The following is a 25285-nucleotide window of genomic DNA, read 5'->3' as shown; positions in this document are numbered from 1 at the left end:
CTTTTTTCTAATTTTGGTTTCTTAATTGCATTTCTAAAAAGCTGCTATACTGTTCAGTGCACTTTAAACATTAATACCAGATCTCAGGTGATACTGTTGGGTTTTTAAAGAGTTTTGGAAAGAATCCATTTTAGGGTGGAAGTAACAGTGTAAACAAAAGAAACTATTTTTCCCCCATAGTGTAATGTGTTGAGTCAAGACTGAATGCCATTGGTTAATATGGCTACACATGACTTAATATTTCAGTAACTTATTTATTCTTACCAATATGAATACGTTCAGAATTTAAATACAATACACCAAATGAGTTTGTAAATTAGCCTATATCTTGGAAATATCTACCTTATTTGAAAATAAGTTCAAAAGTCAATCATTTCCAGTTGAATGAGAAGCGTGCAAGTGGTCCTACTGTGTGGCTCAACCAGTAAAAATGCTTTCTATGAGCTCTGTGATTCGTCCTGTGAGAATATAAGACAGAATCATGTCAATAGCTGTCTAAGATCAAGATTCTCCTAGCAATGAAGATCAATTGGCTCAGAACTGTTAGAGTCAGGGATGGGATTAATCAGCCAGAACTCCCAGTGAAACAGCAACCCCTGTGACCCCTTCCCAGGCTCCTGTGGGCTTATAGTGATGTCAGTGAGCCTCTCTTCCACAAAGCACTGAGCTCCGCGTATGTCATTGGAGACTTTGCACCTTGTCAAAAAGACATATGACTTCAATGGGTGGGCAGGTTACTTCATTCTTCTTCTGTGGATATGCAAGTCCTACATGTAGACTGAAAGGTAAAGACACCCTTAAGATTGGATGGATGTAAAATAAGTATTAGTGAAACCTAAAAGGTAAAGATCACATGGGATTTAATGTGATGTAGAGGTGCAGGTTGAAAACTATTCTGTAGCCATAGATACCAGGGCACCTGTAGCTTTGTGGAGATATTTGTCATTGCATACCCAGTGCTTTTGCTTGGGCACAAGAATTGTCCCTCCAATCACTGAAAAGCAAACACTTTTTCCATGTACAGCACTGCATTTCTGGAATGCCAACTTTGAAAGGTGTAAATCCCTTTGGTTTTAGTTTCAGAACAAAAGTTTATTTCACAAATAATTAAAATGAGTGCTTGTAATACGTGAATAGAGAAATCACCATTGCTCCAAGCAACTATTCTGAAATACTCTTGGAGCTTTGGGCTTGATCTCTGAGAACCACCAGTGGGCAGAGCAGGCAGGACAGTTTGTTTTTGATTGACAAGACCACAATACGTTAGCACATGTAAAACATGGTTTATTAAGATCAGTGTCAAGTATCATTTGACACTCGAGGGTAAAGGATCTTCCCTGGAGCTTTTTGTAGGTTTTTAATCAGAATTTGCAGTTACATTTATCTCTGTAGTGAGTAAAATGAAATAATTTTGTAGTTAGCCTCAACATTTTTTTCAAGACTTTACACTGGATATAAATATTTTAATTAAATTAATTGGCAAGATTTCATGCACCAGGTTTCTTTTGTGTTTTGCACTTAGAAATGTACAGGATAATATTTAAATTATTAATTTTAGCAATCAATATATGAATTTAGGTATGTGACTTTAAAAGATAATTGAAATAAAATTTTCGAAAAAATGAGCCAGACAGAACCATTGGTTCCATGAAGTGTAAAAAAGGATCACTGTGAAGGTCGGCATTTGATTATAATTGTCCAGACAGACTTTCCTAGAGTTCACAAATCATGGTGGATCTGATTTTTGCCTGCAAAGATGCCTGAAATGTGTTACTAATGCATTATAACCATGCTATAATAAAATTAATAAAACTTTTAACATGATCTCTGTAATTAAATATACTTTTTAAATAAACATTTATTCTTTGTTTATTATATAATAGATAAATGTAATTTTAATCAAGATGTAGTGAAGAGATTAAAGGATAATTCTATTTTACAGCCATACAGTATTTGCTGGGAGAGCTTGGTGAAGATACACTCCTGTACCTTACAGAAAAAGTCATTTAAAAATATACCACAGATGTCTTTAGAATTAAGCACTCATTTGTGCAGATGTGTTTTCTTTGTGTAGAACTGGCTTAAATAACATTTCTTAGATCTGCTGAGCACTATAATTTTGGTAAATAACTACAGGCTAATCTGTCCTGAATATTCTTGGTGATTTACAATTTGTACATAACATGATAATTTTTTTTATTTGAGTGCTTTTATTGTCTGCTAATTTAGATGACTAAGCTCTCCTGGATCATAAAATTCCTAGCAGATAAGTCTAGTCTTTAAGAAGAAAAATATCTTATCACAAAACCCACTAACAGTGTTAATAGATTCTTTTGTTCCATATCATCACACATAAAATCATGATGTGAAAAGCTGAAAATGCAGTGATAAACCTTGGTATCTTCATACACACTTAAGTTTCACTCCAAAATTGAGAAATTGAAGATCTTTTAGATCAAAGCTTTTATCTTTGACAGGGTTTAAGTCATTCTGTGAAGCTGTTTAAATAAGCAAGCAGCTAATCCATTTTCTCTGGGAACCCTTAGGTCACTGAGTTTCAGAAGTTTATCTTTTTGAACCTGGTTAGCTAAATTTATTGTTTGCTATAAACATCCCCTTGTCTAAAAGAAACTACAAGCCTAGATGAAAGCAACAATAAAATCATGCATTTCATTGAACAGTTCGGTCTACATTGGTTTTATGGGTGGCATCGGAACAACATTAATGTCTCGCACTGTAGCTGCCTGCTATTGTTTTGCTGTGACACACGAAATGTTTCCCTGTAACACAGAAGGGTGAAAGCAGATGTGCCCTTTAGCTCCAGATAGACATCAAAGGCGAGAGTATTTGATGTCATCTGTTGAGCTGGAACAAGCACTCGCAGGTTGTCTCCAGCTTTTATGAGTAATGGTTTACACTTTCAACAATTGATCCCAGACTAATGTGGCCCTAGTGGAGAGCTGTAGTGTAAAGTTACTTCATGCCATTTCAGTGGTGATAACTGATTTCTCATTTTCAGGTTTTGACATCTGGTAGTTGAATGTTTTGTTGTAACAGAAACCACGTGCATATTTTGTGTTTATTCATGCAATTTTATGCGTTTTAAAATTAAGTACTTGTAGATTTATTTTTTTTGCTTTGTGAGATTCATAAGTATGAACTTCAAGAATGGGCACTGGCGAAACTCTTCTTCCTGTTGGCAAGCAGCTGCATTCATGTAACAAAAACATGTCACACAGCTTTGAACAGAGACAAAATACTTTACAGTAGACCATACTAAAACAGGTTACATACCTGTCATTCCTACCATTTGCCATATTAGTGTAAAGTGGCCTAAATTGCTTGAATGAGGGCCAGGTCAGTTAGGGTCACAGACTGGATTATTCTGATTAGACAGAAGAGATTAGGCAAGTGAGGATTTAGCTCTTATTTCAGAAAACGGATAAATCCTTGTTTGCTTTTCAGTACAATGGCCGTCATCCAAATATTAAACTTGAATGATCAGTAAAAGGGCTCTAACTCTTACAAACACAATACCTCTTTATAGCATTACATAGTGATTCTTGAATATATTGTATTAGTACAAATTATATGAAGTTAATTCCGTCTTTAAAACATTGGTATTGTTTACTGTTGAAATTATATCTATCTAGTGCTGAAGGTTTAGTTTTTTTTTTAAAGTTCTGCAGGAACAAATGGACAGTGTTCAAATAACTTTTAGTAATATTGTGATGTTTTTCTAAGGTTTGCTACCAGATGCACACAAATTGTTGTGAAGTTCAGTTTCGGTATTAAACAAACCATAATCAAAATGGATGCAATCCAAAAATTCACATTGTGCAGGTGACTAACAGCCACGGTCTTCCGTTTTCAACACTGCAGGGTAGAAATGCCATACTGTATGTTAGTATTAAATGCTTTTGATTCTGCTCAGGTAGATAAACTTTGGAACAGTCATTTTTAATTTCATAGCTGAATTGCCCTCTCTCTCCTGGAGTGTGGTGAGTATTTGTTACTCTGAGTGTCAGCACCAGGCCCTCAGACCCCAGCATTTTGATTGATTGATTGTCTACAGATAAGGGTGTTATTGCTGCTGGAGGTATCAGGTCTCACCAGTAACCAGTAAATCATCTGAAGGAAGTGTCAAATTCATTGTAAACCAAGGGCTCAATAGAAGGCATGCTGCTTTACTAGAATAAGCAATAAGCAACCAAGATGTAGAGGTGATATGTATTTGATCATACTGGGAATCCTACTCTGGAAGCTTCATGGAATTACAGTATAGTATCTTGTTCAGATGATTATGCCTTAAACTAAAATGAGCTGCATAGGTCTGGAAGTGAAACTGAGAGAAAACAATCCCCCCCCCCCATGGGTGTTTCTTTTAATCTGACTGGGTCCTGCAAGTGTACGATGGTTTTTTGCTGCTGTATATTGCTGCTTAAAATGTGATGATGCCATTTTCTGACTCACGCATTCAGTTTTCCATCTTAACTAAAATAACATCCGTGAAACCACCACTTTGAGTAAAAAATATGGAGTCTACATATCAACAATATTTCTGTGGTGTGTTTTTGATGTTATTATTAAGCTGTTAGACCAAAAATGAGGTGGTGGTGTGGACTCGAGTATGAGTCCACATAGAGAGAGTACTTATGGGAGCTACAGGGTACATTGCTATTTAGGTTTGACTGTGCTCAACTGGCGCTTACTAATACACCAGAATTTCACAAGATGCAAACTGTATATTTGATAACTTCAGTGATTACAATCAGTATCAAGGGTGTGAGTCTGGCCCACCAAGCTCATTTGTTCAACCCATGTTGCTGTTGCTGTGAGCCAGAGATTCAGTTTGCATTCTGCCTGAGCCTGCATAGCCCTTATACGAATTCCAGTATGTGCCTTGCATACACAGTGCTCCATGTGGCTCTTTTCCTCTCTCCAATCCCAGTGTCCCAGTTTTATCTGGAATCTCAGATATAGATTGACAGGACTGCTCTTTGGACAAAAATTTGGGGAAGAAAACTGACACTTAGACGTGTGCTGGGACCTCCTTGAAAGTTAGGAGCACGTTCAGCAAGTGAAACATTGGTCTCACTGAAACTGTATTTAGTTTTTTTTTTCCTCAAAAAAGGATATTTTTGAACATTGCAATAAGGGGCTTAAGAAAAAAAAGAATGTTATGTGGATCAAGAGAAGTGGAGAAATTTGTATTGTGTGTAGGAGATGACTGTAAATCTGACATGCTTGATTGGTACAACAGGCAACTACTTTCCAAAGAGCAATAGCAATAGTTGTAGAACTGATTTAATTTTTGGCAGTCTCTTTTAACCTTGCCTTTTTCCCCATTCATCCTGTTTAAAAGACACAAACCATGGCAGTTATGTAACAATGCAAACTGCTTCTCACGTATTGCAGTAATTGTGTGAGTATTATCAGTCGCACAGGCAGAGCGTAGATGTGATGTTTATTATTTATCCCAATCCTGCAGTTTACCAAATGATACATGTATATTACACTATCCTTTGGCTTACAAAGGTAATGCATTTCCCAAGATTGTGAAATTTTGTATAATGAAATAAAACTCCCATTACTTCACATGTAGAAGCTTACAACTTGTTCCCGAGATCTAGAGCATTCTCCAATATACTCGGTTAAGTCAAGACAAGAACACATTTATAATTACCAGTCATTTAGATTAGTACAGTAGTTGACATAAACCACGTCAGACTTGTAAACTTGAACAACAGCACAATGCAGATGAATATCACAGCATTGCTTTGAACTTAATTGCTCTCCTTTTTCAATATTGTCACCTCACATTTTACATCCAAAGGAATTGTTTTCCTTATTGTTTATTTTTACAATTTAAGCACTTGCAACATGTTTTGTCAACATGAAGTTTGAATGAGCAGGATGTTCGCCCATAAATATTGCCGAGTAAGCAATATCAGAACAGCAAAAACCAAACACTATAAATATGTAATTGTTGTGCCTAGTATTTTGATCATTTATGGTATGTATTGCTTGCTTGAAGTGCATTTAAATTAATTCTGGTCCACCTCAAAATGACTTTAAAACCATTGATCTATAGGAAGAGGAGGCTAAAACGTTTTTGCCTTCATGTCATAATCCTCAGCTTTACAGCATGTCCTGTTTGGACATTGAAAGTTTGACCAATTTATGAGATGGATTTTGGATCAATCGCATGTGCTTGAAATGCTGCAGTTTCCTTGAAGACTTGTAGACCACCCAGGCTCCATCCTTATACTTTAGCTTGAGCATTGACCCTTTCCCACCCCACAGTGTACAGTACAGTAGATCGCTTTGTCACTTTCTATTAGACATTTCTCAGAGCACTTTGGTGTGAATTGTCGACAGCCAGGTTTTACACAGTGTGTGCTTCAGGTTTTGTTTGAAGCACTTCCAGAGATGTTTCTCAACAGACGTTTTGCATTAGTGTTGAATGTATACGATCAGTTTCGACTGAAGAAAGAAACCAAATATCATCTTTTAAAAACTCTGGAGTTCCCTTTGTTGTTGTGCTTTGTTTGTAGTACAGTTTTAAATTATTCTTTAAATTAAAATTTGCATGGCAAATGGTCAGGATCGGAACTTCTTCAGTTACAGTACCCCACCTGTCCCGTTTGTTCTATCACAGATCAGGTTGGAGATGTTTTGTAAACAAGGCACCTGAATCTTCCAGGGAGGGGATGGAGGTGCGATGGGAGAAAACTCTTCCATGTTACAGGTTGCGTTTCTGCCCAGGAGCGCTCAAATAAATTCTTATGGCTGACGTTTATGAGATCATGATAACGATGTGACATGCCTCATAGGCAACAACAGACTGTTATTAATGTGCACATTTACTGCAGCTTAATCGGGATGATAAAAATCAGAACAGTTGTTGTTTTTTTGTAGGTTGTACCTCATAGTGACTTCTGTGTTATCATATGGGCTCCATTTATTTATTTTTTTGGTGCGATTCTGTAGCACTCCAGACTCCTCCTTGAGAAGGAAGAGCTCAGGGCCAGCTAACAGACCTCTGGGGTGGAGGACACAGACCCAGAGGGTTTGGAAGAAGTCTCCGAAACCTCAGCTGAACAAGGCACCTCTTTCTCCATTGCTGGTTCATCAGGCCCCGAAGGGGAGTTCCCGCATTTCTGCACCTGAGTATGACTCACTGTTGGAAGCTACAGATACTCACAGCAGGTAAATATTAGCTAAACAGACTGAAGAATAAAAGTACAGTAAATGATTTATATCTTTCAGCAGACTGATGAAGTCAGGGCACAAAGCCAAAGAATTCTGTTCTGAAATGGTTAAATCCAAAGGCTTCAAAGAAATTGATTAGAAGTGATATGTAAAAGGTAAAATTTCACTGGAATTGATTATTGTGTTTGATAAATGGGGGGAGATTTGAGTTTTAATCACTTATTTCAGCCTTTCAGGTAGACAACTTGTTGAAATATTTGTGATTGATTTTTTTTAAATGTAGGGGGTTTTATCTCATGATTCACCCAATCTGTTAAAGACTGAGCCTAAACTAGCTCCAGATAGGGTGAATCTAGGCAATACAAATAATTGTATATAGCCAATTAATTGATTTTAGAAACATTGAATTTTGAAACTTTTCTCCAGCATACCGCTTGCACATAATAGTTTTTTCTAGTTTAATTCTGAAATTTTAAAAGATATACTGTACGGATAAATCGACAAAACATAGTTAAGGATTAAAAACACTATCAGATTTCCTAATACATGTTATGTATATCTTCTCTCTTAAATGAGTTAAAACTGTGAATGGACGAATTCTTTGGAGCTGGCAAAGCTAGCCAATTTTGTGTCAGAGAAACAAGGCCACATTTTTCCCAAGAGCACTTTAGTGGAAATGTGTACCAAAAAGGTTGGCAGTAATTAGAACAAAGTGTCATTTAATCAAAACTAGAGGTCAAAACTGCCTTCCTCTCATTTGATGAGCAACAGGGTTCAGCCTAAACTTCCATTTCTCACTTACTTTTTCAAATAAAGGCTTTTCTGTCATCCAGAAGATAGTTTTCTTATTACGGTAGCTAGGTAGAGGCTTCCCAAAATAAGTGTGCCATATCCTTCTGTGCATGCTATTCTTGATCGAGTATACTGTAGAACAGGCTTGTTTCAAGGGTCAGGTAGCAGAGCCAGCTTCTCTGTTCTGATAAAGGCAGAGTCATTGTCTTTTCATGTTGCACCCAGGATTACCATCTGGTCCTGCTCACATAATTAGATTTAATGAGTTTGGAGAGCTCAGTCTAGGCCCAGTGGATGTTTTTCCACAGAGAACAGACTCTGCAGGGTTTTTTTTTTTGCATTTCGAGCCTAATGAGGAGGGTCTATTTGTTTATATGGACAGAAGTGAATGACTGGTCTGGTTAGGAGTTTGTCACATGGATATAACTGCAAGTGAAAGTTTGTAAGGGCAGATTGCTTAAAGATGTTGTCTGGTAACAATTTGTGAGGATAACAGCTGTTCAGATAGGGGTTGTGGAAATAATAGTAACCAGACTTCGTTTTCTACAGCTTCTTAAGGATATGGTTGAGTGCAGTGTCCCAGACGTGGGGAATAATAGGAAAAAGCTGGTGTTTTGCAGGAGATGGTATCTGAAAATTGCAAGCCACTATGGGTTAATGACCCCAGTATACATCACTGAGGGAAGAAGATAAAAACAGCAGCTTTTTCTGCCACCTTCAGACTCATAGGTGTCAACTGTTTCTGTAAGAAGCTGACATTACTGTCCTTTACATAACAGTCTTTAATTCATTTGATGCATTACTCCCAGTATCCAAGTGGTCAGTGACTATTTAAAGTAAAATTTCTTAGTTTTCCCCTCTTAATTACCTGCAGGACTGTGAGGAGGGGGATCCTATGCGATGCAAATATGTATTCAACACACCTTTCAACACTACACAAGCTTTAAAATAAATTCCAAAAGTCTTGAATGCTAAATAATGAATAAAATTGCATTTGAATGCATTTTGAGGTTTTTTACATTTCTTCAATAATTTTTAAATTTTAAGAATAAGGGAAGAATGTAACATTTGCATTAAATCGCACAACAACTGTAATTAATTTATATTTCATTAATAACTCCTTAGTCTGTTTCAGTGCCCTGTGCCTAGGAAAAAAAACTTGCAATATTTTTCAGCATCTGGATCATTTCTCAGCTTATCCTCTTCAGCAAAGGTTTTTTCCATAACCTTTTGTTTTTGTAACGTAGTGCAACAGAAATGGTTTCCAGAAGAGCATAAAAATAGTAGAAATCTGCACCATTACAGAATAGTTCCCTGGAAAGTCCTTCATAATCTGCTGCCTGGACGGAAATGTGTAGGTGTTTAATTGACAGGCAAAGCCCGGGAGAAATAGAAAAAAACATTCTATCTATATTCAGATCTCAGCACCTCATGAGAATCTATTTTTCCTACCTTAAAAAATATCACCTCTTACCTTTTGGTTTCCTTCCTGTGCACTACGTTAATCGCACCCTTTTCCAGTAGCAGGAGATTGTTTCTGAGAATGGAACAGATTAATCACTCCAGCTATAAAAACAAATTTGAGACACCTGGTCACTTTGAGAGATCATAATTAACCTTTTACTCCTGTGTTTTTCATTCATCTAACTTGCTTATGTAGGATTATAATAGGTTACTGCAGTGTATTTCCATATGGAGTTTCCTGTGTTTGATGTTTGCATTTGATCTGCATATTTTTAATTTAACTTTATCTGTGCTTTTTTGTGCTATGCACTATTATTCCTAAAGATGTTATAGGATTTTATATGTACCCAGTTCAATCAAATACAAGCAGAAAAGGACTTTAAAGTATGGGTGTTCACTTCTGATTCTGGAGAGAATCTTTCATTCCTGATCAGTTCTTCATGAGTGAAATCATCAGCTTAATTGGACCAATTTAACAACTTATACCAGCTCTTTACAGCACCAGCAGTGGAAGACACATCCAGGGCCATGATTGGACACCTCTGAATTCAAGAATCATCCCACCACTAATTTATTATATAGTTAACCTGAATTTTAAAAACAGGAACAAAATGTTTTCTGTTAGCAGGAATACATGTTACTTTTTCCTCAAATATGAATTTAGCAGAGTTGATTAAATCTTTGAGCATGCTAAATGTTACCATGCCATCATCAAATTTGTATATAGATACTGTTAACTTATTTCTTCTAATAGCTTTACAAAAAGCATCCTTTTTTCAGTGCCTTTTCTTAGTCTAGACAAATTGGCACAAGCCAGAGGCAAGCCTTATAATTTCCTGATTTTGTTTTAAATGATCAGATGATTAAAGTAATTAAATTAGCTCAGAACTAAACTGCTTAGAAGATTTTTGTTCTCAAAAGCAGATCTGCTTGGGATAACAATTGAGTTAATTGGTACTATGTATGCCAGTGCTCATGTCTGAGATGAGCTAAAATGAAACGTGTGTGAATGCAAAAAGTGCCAATTAATATGTGGTAATTAAGGAAACTGCACATGACAAACGTTAAGAGTTTAATAACTGTGATAGATCTTTTCCTCAGTAGGACATTATTTAAACTTGATTTCCTTCATCATTTGAATAAAAGTCAAATTGCAGTCTAGTCATTATCTTAGTGATCCTGCAAATGTGTGCTTTTGTGGAACAGTAAAAAGGTAATTTTATCTCAAACATATGTGAGGAATATGTAACATTTAGAGTGTGACCTTAAAACAAATGTTCCAGGTTTTTTTTTCTCCTTGGAAGAACAAGGTGCAGCACTTTGTGTTTAACTAATCACTGCTTGTGAAAACAGTGGTGTTTTTTAGTGCTCAAAGCTGACTATGTTTGCTTTCCATCAGCAATCTGCCACTGAGTTTGACATTTCCCTAATGCTCCTGGTCAGGGTTCATAAAATTAAAGGATCATCTTTGCCTTGTTTCCTATCCATTTTTTTAAAATAATTTTGAAAAAATAATTGTAGACCAAGTGCACAAAAAAGATTCCCATCTTTTTGGTTCATACTTTTAGTTGCATAAATGTAACCAAGGTCATGTCTACAATTATGCTGTCAACATACCTTAGAGACTGCAACAGTCATGCGAGATAAGTACTGTATCGTGACTAAAACAACTTAGCATTTGTCTGACATCTTTCAAATATAAGAGGACATTTTCTTCCTTGCTCAACTTACGTTATCATCAGACAAACAAATTCAAATTATTTGCATTTTTGAAAATTTGAGAAGTTTTGTTCCACTACTTGTCGTTGTGGTCAGATGCTGCATTTATTTTTTCACTTATTACTTCCCACTGTAAGTCAGCTAATACTCATCGTAAATCTCTCCCACGTGTGAAATGATTCTCAGTCTCTGATATTAGAAAATACTTTGGAGGTTCAGTTATTGTTTTTTCCCTCCAGCAGAAGAGGAAATTCCAAAATGTTGTCGTTGCACATTTTTAAAAACTAAAATATCCAAAAAATTGCTCTTTCTGAGTGGGGTAAAGTGCAGGTATTGCAATTTAAGGATTTTTGTTTGAAGTTAACTTCAAGTAGAGCCAAGGGAAATTAAGCCTGTAAACCTCTTTAACAAAATGCTCCCTATACAGTATTTATGTTACTGCACACAACACTGGTTTTGGCACTTGCCATGGAATTCAGCTAATGAGAGTGTTTAGTACCAGAGGTTTGTGTTTAAGGTAGAACACAGAATCTTTGAGGGTACCTCCAATGTTTTGTCAAAAAATTGCAGACTATATTTTGATCATCAGAAATTTAAAAAGTGCACTAAAAATACTAGACGTTTGTGTTAAAAAATGAAAGACTTTTTGAATTAATTTTAAATTGTACTGTGTAACAGATACTATGGTACTGGTATTTGTATTGTAACCAGTGATTAGGACATAAGTAACTGAAAACATGTCCAAGCAGCTTTCTCCAACTTGCACTGCAGTCAGTGTTGCTGAACTAAGAATCTGATTCTTTAAGATACTGTGATGAAACTGAAAGCTTAGAGCTTTCCAATTCAGGGCTGCAGGAGGACAATAGCCCATACAGGGCTGGCAGGGCTCATCTGACCTATCCCTCTTTGCAGTAGCAGACACCCGCTGAAGAAACAGTGTCACCAGGTCCCTGCCCTTTTGAGTGTGCTCCCATTGTCTGCCCATTACATGTGTGTTAAGTGGACAAAGGCTAGCAGAGAAGATGAAGGCCTGAGCAGTGCATCTCTGCTGACCTCCTCTTTTCTTTAGCTTTGCAGTCCCCCCGAAGGCTTGGAGACAAAGACCGTGCCCTTTCATTGTGTCAGCTGGGCCTGAAGGGGAGAGGCCGTAGGTCCACCAACCTGCTGGGCTGAGGAGGGGGGTGTGGGGGTGGATATTCTAACTTCCTGGACTCTGTTCTGAGTTAGGAAGAAAGAGGAGGTGGGGGTATTCGCAATACCACAGAACTGCTTTCCTCAAAAGTGGAGGAGAACAGAAAAAAAGTGATGGTTGCTGACAAATTTGTCCCAAGCCTCTGTGGGATGCCCCTGGAACATCTTTCAGATTCCTCCACCCTCCCCAGTTGTATTGGCTCTGTGATAAGGTAGCTGCACAAATCTTGTAGGCTTGTCCTTTCCTCAGAAGAAAGGTTTTAAATATCTTCATTCAGTGAGAGCATGAGATTTAATGCAAGGTGTTGGCTGTTTGCATTGTGATCTCCTGTAGAGTTTGTGAATGGATGAATGGATTTATGGACAGTGTAATTTTTGTTTGACAACAAATGGCTTCTTACACAGCAGGTGGATTGTCTTGTTTTTTTAATATATACAGGCAGTGATTTTTTTTGAGGATTAAAAACTTAGCTTAAATGTAGTTATTCAGAAAATGTGTCCCCTGAAATTCAGGAAAGAAAACACTGACCACCTAACAGCAGACCTAACTCAAACTAGTCCCTGCAATGTTTGCACAAATATGAACTGTTGTGATTTTGTTGTATTACACTTAAGAGTGGTTTTGACTACCGTTCTTTACTAATGTCACATTGAGAGAATTCAACGATTGAACTGCTTGATTGCATTTTAAAATATTAATCAAGAGTTAGGGAAATACTTTTACTATATTGTGCCGATGTCAGATCAATGCAAATAGTTTATATTACCACAAAACCCAGCAGTGATGAAAGAAATGTTTAATGATTGGTTACCTAACACAATTGTTTTAAAATGAAAAATTCTTCCTTCCTCCCTGAATCTTGTATTGACTCAATGAAAACCTGGACACCTGTTTTTTTTTTTATTGAGAAGGCTCTTAAATGTTTGCTTTCTCATGTTGGCATAAGCAAGGACGGACATCAAAGACTTTCTTTTCATCTTACGTTTTTCTGATAGGCTTTATCCTAAAGACTTTTAATCTTTTAATCCAAACATGTTACCTCGCACGTAGAGTGAGTAAATATTTCACAGTTGGAAGGCCCATTGAATAGCACACCATGTAATAGCAGGACAAGGATATACTGTACTAATCATAGTGTACTGGAAAGCATACTGTATCTTTCTCCAGCCCTCAAGGGAATGCTCATGTCCCTTCTATACAAATACATCAACATGAAATGCAGTGAGGGGTGACTTACGTTTTGATAACATTCTTTAATCATTTACCTATTGCTGTAATAGGCATTCTGTTGCTAATTAAGTTTGCATAAGTTAAAAGGCAAGTACTTCAGAAATCCCAAGGCAAATGTATAAATGCCAGTCTTGTGTGAAGATTAAACAGCTAATGTTCATTATATACTGTACCTTGTTAGTTATTACATGTTTAACCGAATGCTGTTCTGTGATAAATACTATTGTTTGCACTCATATACGATTTAATAGCAAATTTCAATGCAGTGTATCATCCAAGAGGGGAAGTGATGCTTCCTTCGAATAAAAAAACATAATGACCTACAGGCTTGGGCACTTTGGCTTTAAGTAATGGCATCTGATAGAGCATACGTGTCTGCAAAAGGCTATTACAGGTACTGCAGGAGTGAATAATTTCTCACCAATTAACTGTGTGGGGAAAGTCCAGTTTAGTCATGAGAAAATCAATGTGAAAACCTTTGTCTGAAGAACAGGCTTGAAACATGATCTCGTTTACATTTTACAACCTCTCTGTGGTTTCCTTGCTGTGAAATTAAAATTTGCCCCACAAGCTGTGAAGCATGCTATACATATTTGAATGTGGCAAATCATTTTTCAGCAGAGGTCTGTGCCTTACATCATGAAGTAAAATTTTCAGTGTGGTGATTAACAATGTGTGCCTTGCCATTCCATAGAGCATGTAAGTATTTCTGTTCGATATTGTGTGCTGTTTGTCCTTTCCAAATGTCCCCAGTAAGGGACAGAGAACTTGATGTTCTGGGTGGGGCCCTACTTGGGGTGCAGTCTAAGAACATGCCTCCTATATGTTAGCATATCAGCTAGTCTATTTTAAACATGCCATGTTTAAATGCAGTCAACATCATGCCAAGCTGTTCCACACAACAGCTCCTGACCCTGTGTGTCAGGTGCTGCCTGTACTCTGGGTGCGACTGGTACATTTTGGGAGTGTTCTCTGGGACAGTCCTTGGGATGCATGTGACTAATGTGTATTCAGATGTGATTGTGCCCCTCAGCCTTTGACTGTACGTGCTTAAAGATGAAAGTTACTATCAAGCCTCAGGCAAGTAGCATGTTGGCAGGAACAGTATATCTGCAGCCAAAACATGCGTTTCCTGACTTTGCACTTAGCTGCCTTAATTTGCAGAATTTTTACATTAAAAGTTAAATTACATTTTGTTACTGCATAAATCAATATTTTGGTTGGATGTTCTATTTAGGCACGTGTTCCTTACTCTTTTTTTTATGTGAGCTCCCATTTTTGTATATGGTTTTGTTGGACATTTCTGAAAAATTAATTAACATGTACAGTTTTTCTTATCACTCATCAGGATGTCCAACCAGGCCTCCCAGTATCTCCATAATTTATTCATAATTTCCCAGCGAAATATTTCTAAATATTAGAGCAAAGATTATTGTGGTACAAGAAAGAATGTCAAGATTTTATTTTTTCTCTTCATTGTATTGTATCCCTTCTATTGAGAACGTCTCTGATCTCGAGTACTATGACTTATGCATGCACTCCATGGGTTTTCTCAGGGCTTCTGTACCTATTTTGCAGAGAAATATTCAGGACATGGCGGTCTGGCTTAACTGCCTCCCACTCTGTGCCTATTCCCAGCCGCCCTGTCTCTGTGCCATGTTGCCTGGTCAAATTACAGATAGAACAGAACCTTGTTTTTAAGGAAAACGGGACAAGTCCCCCGTTACGCCCCACCCCCACCGCCCAGAACATCACAGGCAGTCGCGAGAGGTGGCGCACAATGATGTGTCTGTTCTTTTCTTCTTTTTTTTTTGGTGAAAAAGGTTTTTAGCTGTCGAAAGGTATTAGGAGTTCTGTGATCTAATTTCTATTCTGCCCCATGGTAATCTTTCTCATTTGCAGGAAATGCCAGATTTCACTTGGCTGCCTATTGGGCTATGCAAAGTAAGCAGATGTAGACTGGGCAGTCGCCGCTCTGGCTAGCTAAGGGGACAAAACTTTGAGACATCAGCACCCATTTAGCGTGTCTAAGACGCTGCAAGAGCTCATTTGTGTTTATTCATTGTGAGGTGCATAAATGTGGCATCAAATGCCTCCCTATCTTATCATTTCATAGCTGCACTTCAGATCTAGTGTAGCTAAAATCTTTAGGGTAATCTCTTTTACATAAATGGAAATGATGACAATGGAAATGCAGAGCTCAGCAGCTGTTCCACACAATATAGACTAAACATCAAACCAGTATAAAAAAAGCACTTCTCACTGCAGACTTCTTATTCATATTTATGAGATACATCGAGTGCTATGACTTTATTATGAGGCATTGGGCCTTTATGAGAAGTTTTCAGAACAACAGCTACAGACACTGGGTTGAGGCAGGATTGTGCAAACGAAAATATAGATTTACTGTGATAGTGCACTTTGGTTCTAAATGACTGAATGCTTTCTTCTCAAAGACAGATTTTTGTTATATTATGGTAAATCCCTTTGCATGAATATCTGCTAATGCATCCTTTGAAATAGAAATGTTTTCCTGGTAAGAAAGTGTTATGCCGAAAAGATGCTCTTCTGGCCCTTTTCAGCTGTTGTAGCTGTAAGCCAGCTCAGTTTACACTGCAGTGCCCTGAGGACATGTTGAGTACAGCACTGAGCCTTCAGCAGAGTACCACCTTGTCTCTCCTGAAGTCATGCGTAGTCTGTTGCAGAACTGTTGTGGTCTGGACAGGATGAGTGAGTAGCTGTTTGCCCTTGGAACGGTTTTCTCTCAGACACAACACCGGTTCCTGATTTTGTGTTTGGTTTTGTGGTCTGTTGCAGGGGTCATTCTGTGTTATGTTCTTTTGCTTCTTCACCATTTAGTCTTCAGTGCAGTGCTGTGTTCTTTGGAAAATGGAAAGTACATTGAAAGCCAAAGAGGAATATGCAACTCCTCTACACACCTACAGCTTTCAGTCCTCTTTGTGTCATGAAGTCCTCTTTACAAAGGAGGCCAACTTAACACCAGATACCATGGAGTTACCCAGCATTTAACTCAACATTTGTGGCATTCCTTATTAAATGGAAGCCCTTTCTTTTTTCTGTTTGTATTGCTTATTACATCCATGAAATGAATAATAGCCATAAACCAAAACAGTTCTGAGGTTTTGTAACTCAACTATTTAAATGTCAAGGCAGTCAAGTGATGTCATGAACAACATCAAGTAAGCAGTGTATCCTTCCTGAGCCTGAGTCTTTTCTCTGTGATGACTCTGTGGCCTTCGTTGACAATTAACAGTTGCTCATATCTGATCTGGTGTAGAGCCTACTTTTCATGTTTGAAGTCTTGCCTATCAAAGTGAACATCATCATTCTTCTATAATAAACAGACCTTTAGTTCGCATGGCTGAAAAAAGTGCTCTTGGTCCATATGAACTTCCTCTGGTTATCAGTCAACTGCTAATCCTGGAGAGGGGTAACGGCAAAACTGCTATTAATCATAAAACAGACCAGATTCATATAGCTGTGCAGCTGTTCTGTTAAATTGAATCTTTTCACACTATGCACTTGGCTTTCAATGTCATTGATGGTATTAATGATGGAATAAGGCACACTCTCCACAACTCTTCATCTGGATATTTACATTGTCCTGTTATTTCTGTTATCTGATGTCCTCCCATCTCTGATGAAGAGAGTGACTAAGAGCAGGGCCTCGGGCTACCCCTGACTCCAGTATCATGCCTGAGTCTGGGGACTGTTTCTCTCGGGTGCCTTTTGAAAGGGGTTGCCTGCTTGAGGTGAGGAGAAAGGCAGAGCACATTTGTGCTGCACTGCAGTGTTTTAACGGATTAGCACTGAGCTGGCAGATTTCGGTTGTCAGTTAGCCAATGCACTGTGCAGGGTAAATTAAGTTCTGGGGCATTTTACATTTGAAAGGAAGAAAGAGATATTCTCTTCAATAAGGAAAACTCCAAACCAATAACAGAGAATTTACAGTGCCCAAAAAATATGATTACACACATTGTATAAATTAAAGCGTACTGCTTTGATGACTTGGGGAATTGCTAGAATACAATTACTTGTCGCATTTTCAGCAATTTTAGAATTTTTTTAACATTGGGCAATAAATTATTTTTTCAAACAATGTGCATGTGGTATTAGAGGTGATATATTGAAGAGCTTTTACAGTTTGTTCTTGTTCTCACCACTTTTGTACAGCAAAAGGTATAAAAAAGCTGCCGCTTCCCTTGTAACCTTTTTTCAAAGTCTATTGTTTCTATTAATTGAATACAATCACTGTTTTACAGTCGAAACCCGCCTTTCGTTCGACAGTTTCACTGTTGGTCTACCAAAGCAGATATGCCTTTAAATTAGCATAAGAAGTAATACTGGTTTCTTGTTTGTGATCAATTTAAAGAGGAGTTACTGTACTTCTCATAAGTGGATGGGCTGTAGCTTCAATGCTTTAACCATCTGTGCCATTTTTTTTTTTGGCTTCTGTAGTAGTTCTTACATAAATATATTGAATTCTGCTGTAGGAGTACTCTATACATAAAATAGATTAGAACATCCAAGAATGTAAATGTTTTTTTTACCTGTATCTACTGTATTTTTCGAAGAAGGAAGATGAAGTAATTCACTGTATTCTTGGGACACTGGCATTCTGGGGGAGGTGAAGCTGCCAACCCAGCAAAGTAAAGAAGTGTGAATTCTCCAATGTAGCTTTGTATGTCTGAACAGAGTGGGGTGGTGTACACCGCGTATACATAGTTTTCCCCAGGCTTCAGTAAGGCATTGACTGAAACGGAGAACAGTACAGTATTTTGTCACTGTATTATATTGTATGAGAACTGTTTTTGAGTGTTCAGGAGGTAGTCTTTGTCATGATTTATGTACACTACAGGGTTTGAGTCGTACATTTGTTTTGTGTATGTATTGAGTTTTAGTGAATGAAAAATTGTCCAGCACCACATAAAACCTTTCCATTCATAAGCTTATTTGCTTGCTGTTTTTGTCTCTGCTGAGAATAACTTGTCTGCAGACTAATCACTTTCTTTTCTTATTTGGTTAAAGGGAGCCGTCACCAAGACATAGCACACTGAGCAAGACAAAGAGCTCCTTGGAGAACGCTCAAGAATTGCAACTTATCTGAGAGCTGAGGGCGTCAAGTGGAAGAACGGGTACAGGCTATAAATTAACCTCCTAAACGGCAACTCCCACAGTAGCTGACATGCTGTTAATATTTGAAATTATTTTTAATAGCTCTTTTTAAAAGAAAATTCACATGACTAGTATAGCAGGTGTAACGACATAAAAAGCAACTCGAAAAATTAAATCCTTTACACAGTTGTTTTTAGCTCATGCCTTTTGAGATGTATGCCGTGAGATTCGCTCTCATCTAGCTACTAGTAAATGATGGTTTTTAAGGAAATGGAGTGATACTTTACTAATGTGATATTTCACTACTCCTATTTTAAGAATAGCTCACTGTTCCTGTAGTTCTTTGCTGTTTGGCTTTACATTGCTAACCAGCTCACACCAAGCTAATGAATGTTCAAACCAGACAGACCTCTTTATTTCTAAGCTTGACTGCTGCGTTATAACTGTCTAAACAGGACTTCACTTGGTCAAAAGCTGTATAATTAGAAAGTTCTTATTTACATAATGGAGCCTTTGTAATCAGACTATAATTGTGCTAAACTGAAGGTTTGAAAGACAACAGTCTCATAATATTGGATACTCTTCAGAAGGCTTTAGCTCGTATTCCTTTTAGAAACCTAATTTAGCATTTAAATGCATGAGTCTTTTTAAGATGTTAGGCCTATAGACCTATAGCGGTACATATGAATCAAATATTTATCATGGTTAATTTTAAATTATTTTGATAAATATTCCTAGCTAGATTTGTGTGGTGCTTTGAGACATTCATCCAGCTTGAAATTGCAAACGCAATGTATTTTTGGTTTTTGTCAGCTATAAATTAACACTTTAAAACTTTTTTCCTTGTTGGCTTACTTGTGAAAATGTAGATGTATTATTGTGATTTGTTTTAATACTACTTTAAGTTAATAAAATATTTATCACTTTTCAAATGGTCTCATCATTTATTTATAGCAGTTTCTGGTACTTGGCTTTCTTGCAATATTTTATCTGTGATAGTCTGTGAAGCATATGCATGTCTTTTATACCAAAGTCTTTCTTTTCACAGGCACAATAAAACTGGGGGCTGCAGTGATAACAGCTATAATATCAGTATATATATATATTTTTAATTTACAAATTGCTTATTTTGAGGTCAATACCTAAGCTTATATACCTGTACCCAAACAACTGATACATCCATACAAAAGGAGTGTGCAGTCTTGAAACAGTCTGTCAGTTTTAAAGTACTTCTTTTAAAAATAATCCTTGTATCGTCTCTGTTGTAATACAACTGCCGTATAATTTCATGCAGGTCAGAATAACTTCACTGAAAAAGGTGTGTGAACAGTAGAATGTGTAAAGATGACAACAGAAGTCATGGACAATTAGAGGAAGATTAAAGTTGAGATCCTGTCCTGATGGTTTTAAGGTAAGACCCTTATAAAAGCATACTAGAATCAGCTGACAGGGCCTCAAGTGATACTTAGACCCTAAAACGTCTGGTGTATTTGACAAATCCAGGGATAAACAGTCTGTGATGAGTTGGTAAAGTGGCGAAAGTAAAGGTCTTGAGACGGTTCTGTGCACAAATGTGGAAAACCCTTCCTTATATAATTTAATATGGTCAGCTTTTAAAAGCTGGGTGTTAGAATCTGAATGGCAGCGCTGCCTGCATTAATTGTCCTCATGCTATTTTTCATTCTGTAAGCTCTTCCTCAACCAGGGGTTTAATTTATAGAGTATACACTATTGTCACAGTGTACAGTATCATACATTTGTATCACAGAAGAAAAAGGTTTTAAATGCAGTGTCAAAACCTGAATGTATATATTCTCTGTTCCTCTTATGTGTACTGTTGTGAGTGAGAAGAGTTAGTGACCAGGTATTGTTAGGACCTTGGAGCAGGTTAGAACCCTTATCAGGAGCATCAATCCATTTGAATGTACTAACAGCAGTCATCGACCCATCAACAATTCCTTGTAATTTAAAGTCAAAGCAGTACTGTATTGAAAGACTTCACACTGTACACAGAGTAGAAGAATGGACACTATCATTAAGCTTTTTGAAAGAATCAACAACAGTAATTATATCAAGTATACCTTTTACATACAAACAATCTAGGTATACTGTACCACCCCTGAAAACCTACAAATAAACATACCTCTGCAAGTGAGTGAAGAAGTCAGAGATACAGATTTCTCTTTCATAAAGGTGTTTTGAAAAGGTTTGGATTTGCCACACAGGATAACCTCTGCAATAATGATTGTTATAAATCATTGCTTTTTGAGTCATCTTATTAATTCTTTTTCTGATTGGGGATTAAGAAGTCTTATTGACACAGTATTAATTTTGAGCAATTTAGGGTTTTTACAGCTTAACTTGTTTGAGCCTGTAAGCCAATATGGTACAGTGTACTGGCAAAGCAGTGAGGTGGAGGCGTGTAGCTGCTGAAGTCATTTGGAAAAAAGCATAATGCTACTTTTCTAGCTCTGCTCTCTTACCAATGAAGTGCTGTGAGAAAGAATTCACGTAATAGATGATGTGCAAGAACTGTGTTCCCTTCAGATGTTTTGGAAATGTGATGTAGTACACACTGTGCCTGGGTTTCTCAATGTATTTCACAATATTTCAACCTGTTTTATTTTGACAAATTCTGTATTGGCCATGTTCACCGTTCACCACTGTTCTTCAGATGGGCACTGAAATAACTGTAAAACATTCTGCGTCTATCATGTTGATTAGCAGCTCCTAACAGTTTTGTTTTAATTTTCTAAAGCTGAGCCGCCTTCTCCTGACTTTTTTTCCATAAATGCATATGAATTCATGGATAATTACCAAATCATCTTGGTAATCTAATTGTTAACTCATGCTGTTTAGTAGAACTGCTCTGCTTTAGGACATGCTTTTAATTGTTCCTATTGCACTCAATATTTAATATGCAGGACATATCTTTCCCCCATTTAATGCAATAAATTACGTTAAAAAGTAATTCAAACTTGGAAAATAGTTATTTGAAAAATCAATCCAATGATGGACAAAACATCTGTTCTCGTTCAATTCCAGGATCATGATCATCCACATCAGCTTTGCTCCCTTTCTATGTAATTGACATGTGGACTTTGCATTGAAGTGATGAGCCTAAATAGAGGGCACTCAAGTATGAGGCACTGCAGTGTTAAATGGCTTTGTTTGCGTTTTTGAGCACACCCTATAGATGGAGGGTGATTCCTGTCCCGAATGGCCTTCCAATGGCCTTTACTAGTTTGCAAACAGCAAACTAGTAAACCAACAGCAAAGAAAGAAAATAATTTGATGAAAACAAAGATTGGTATATGAGTCTGCAATGCACAGATATTCAAACGGACGCTTACTATGTGTATCCTCAGACTCCTACAGATATTGAATTTTTTGTTTTGAATGTAGTACTTGATATGCTGTACTGTAGATGGAGAAGTATCTGTTGTCAATAAGTTAACCTTGTGCTTTTGTACTGCATTGATAAAGTAGTTTGATTTTCACAATCTGAATGAGGTTTCTGTTACACTTGGCTATATTGGGATTTATAAAAGCACAGTGATCATGCCTCTACTCTTAATCTATTTGGGTAGTGACCTGTTGGACAATGGAATGCTGTATGTTCTGTATACCTAGCTGTCCCAGCAATGACAAGAACCCTATAGTTCAAGATCAAAGGCAGTTAGTCTAAACAGACAGAGCATGGCAGCGCTCAGACTGACACCTTGATAACCTCGGGATGGGAAACGAGACTCTTTAACCTATTGCACTGGAAATCTTTTGGGTCATTAAGGTCAGATTAAATGTGTAAACTCCCGTCAGACGTCACATATTTCTCACAGGAAAAGCAAGCCTACGGGAGAAGAACAAAATTGAACCAAGGATCCTGAACTGAGTTTTTAAGAATTGCTTGCTGTGTGTTCATGTTTTAAAGCTGGTAGTAGTAGCTTGCCTTTAAGTACAAGTATGGCAGTAAAAACCCATTTGGGTGCTGTTTCTGTTCTGCTTCACCTCTTTAAATGTTATATCAGAGCTTCATATTTTTTAGCACTGAACAATGGAGAGACATACAGTACATTAAACTAGATGAGACCCATCTAATTCCAAAAAAGGATCAGAAACAACCAAAAAGCAAATCTGGAAACAAGCCTTTTTTTGCACGACTATAGCCGCATTTTATATATTACGTTTATTTTCCCCAGACATCAGTCAGTACCGAGCTTAGTTGTTATTGATGCTGTTTCTCATTAGGTGCTGCTGTCTTGTACGTTTAGAGGCTTGGGAAGGATGAAACAGCTCACCAAAGACCGATAACGTTCCTGCCGCAGTGCAGTGGCAGGAACTGGAAACACTATCTTATGTGTGCATTACTGAATTGGGGAGCACACCTGACAAGGAATGAGGGAGATTTGCAAGACTGGTATTTTACTGAAAATATAAGAAAAACATATTACCACACTGAACACAAATTGTAGGTTTTAGGCAGTGGAGGAAAATTAAATGCCATACAAAATGTTGCTATCTCCGGATTACAAATTAAAGGTTTCTAAATATATGTAATTAATGTAAAGCCATTTCAGCAGTTTAAAATGCATATACACTGATCCTTGTTAATGCTGAGTTCAAAGTTACATGCTTTTCTTCACACCACCAAATACTCAGGAGTGGAAAATTAGCACTCAAAATCCTGATTGTTCCCAAGAGATGAACTTGTCCTGGAACATTTATTATCATTCTTCATATTCTTTTCTGTTTATTTTCCATTGACCAGCTGTAATTAAAATATTAAATTTCTAAACATCTATTCATGTTTTTTTCTTTTCATATTTTGCTTGTATGTGTAGACCACTCCTACTAACATATACTTTAGGTTAATATTAGATATGAACCTGCAGCCCAAATCTTTAAACTCATTTAAAACCTCTTGATGAGAGCTGCTTGGTGGCATGCTGGTTACCTCACAGCTCTGCTGTCCTGGGGGTTAATTCCAGCCTTTCTGTGCCTGTCTGTGTGAAGTTTGTGTGCTCATCCTGTCTTCAGATTCGTACTCATCTCTCAACACTGCACTGGCTATTTTTTATTGGCTGCTATAGATATATCCCCATGAGGTACAGGTAGGCTACCAAGCGCCCCATCTCATCACTTACCCATAAGCTGTATGACATTGGTTCAACTCTCTCCCGCCAAAACCAGTTCTAGTTATGGGAAGTGATTTTTGAGGGTGGCTGTGAGGTTCTGCTTTCCTAAAAGATATTATGGAAACGAAAGAGGCGGGTGTGTGTTTTGTATAGCACCTTTAAAAAGTGTTTCCTTTTAAAATAGAAGAACACTCTGCTTGTAAAGTTCTATCTATGTGGTAATCTCTTTGACAGATGGGAACAAGCAACAGAATGATAGCTCAGGGGTCAGAGTCCTTTTTCAGTCCAAAAGGCCATCTTTCATTAGTTCATGGGAATTGTTGGCAGGAAACGCAACTGCAACATCTGCTTCCTGAGATTCATGTGCTGAAGCCGAGGGAACACGTGTCAAGAAGAACATCCTGCTCCACTTGATGAAAAAACAAATCATCACGCCTCTTATTTCAGTGCTGTTTGCTTTTAATAACTTTTTTACGGACATAATACCACACTACATTTCAATAGAAAATGGCAGATGATGTTAAAGGTGTTATGGTTGTAATCCCAGGCCTAAGGCTTGATGATGTGGGAAAATTAAACTGCCTGTGCAAAATGGTACTTTTTAATCGCATTTTATGTGGAGTTATGCAATAACTTTTGTCAGGAGAATACCTGATTAGTAGGAACAGCCAGGTCTGTTCCTGTAGTTCTTAAGGTCGCTCCTAAACGCTTCTAAACAAAACTATAACAATAACACAAAAGCAGAGTTTTCACTCTTGAATTCTTTGGAATGTTGTTTATTACGGCTAGAATTCATGGTTTAGTCTGTTCTGCATGGAAACGATCACGTTAACCTTTGATATCACAAGCAAGACATAAGCAGCCAAAACACTGTGTAGAAAGGCACCATAATCTATAGTAGTATATAGTTTGATAAAAATAGTTTTGATAGAGACATGGAGAGATCAGCTACATTGAAAGGCAGCCTTCACATCTATTCCCCATCGTGCCATCCTGGATTTCCACCTTAGCTGTAAAAGACGTGAACTGGATCTGTCTGACGCCAGTAGTCTGTGACTGTGAAGGAGTCTCATGCCCTTGTTCTGTTGAGACAGAATCACTGTTTCCAGGTTTATCAGCAGCTCCTTGCATGAGAGTGATGCTGTAAAGTTGTTTATAACCGATTGGACAGTACTTACTGTATATTCCCCCTATACTTAATAGCTTGGCTGGCACTCTGTTTCCCAACAAGGTGAGGTTGAAACATGCCTCTGTGGGCATGGCGTTTGCTTTGAGCTATATTGTCTGCCTGCTGTACTTTCGCACTCTTCAATGAGCTGCTTTCGTAAAGCCAATCCTCCACACAATTACTGATTGGTGTAACTGATTTCAACTAAAGAATGTGATTTGAAGGCTTGCTAAG

The 25285-nt window shown here is 37.5% G+C and overlaps 1 protein-coding gene across 4 annotated transcripts in view; it reads left to right on the top strand.

Moving 5' to 3' along the window:
• The window catches only part of LOC107075787 (TBC1 domain family member 10A), a 111228-nt gene that overhangs the window by 53711 nt on the left and 32232 nt on the right, over positions 1-25285 (top strand). For 2 of the 4 annotated variants that reach the window (XM_015338199.2, XM_015338198.2), the window contains 2 exons: positions 6994-7212; positions 18662-19646. In XM_015338199.2, coding sequence (XP_015193685.1) covers positions 6994-7212; positions 18662-18740 — 298 coding nt within the window. In that variant the 3' untranslated portion in view covers positions 18741-19646. Of the gene's footprint in view, positions 1-6993; positions 7213-18661; positions 19647-20042; positions 20160-25285 lie in introns of those variants that run through there. The other 2 variants (XR_001477295.2, XM_015338200.2) reach the window with 2 other exon arrangements.

The sequence above is a fragment of the Lepisosteus oculatus genome, chromosome 21 (assembly GCF_040954835.1).
Source record: "Lepisosteus oculatus isolate fLepOcu1 chromosome 21, fLepOcu1.hap2, whole genome shotgun sequence".
NCBI classification, from domain to species: Eukaryota; Metazoa; Chordata; class Actinopteri; order Semionotiformes; family Lepisosteidae; genus Lepisosteus; species Lepisosteus oculatus.
Note: the sequence above shows the minus strand (reverse complement) of the source record. Positions and strands in the feature narration are given on the sequence as shown.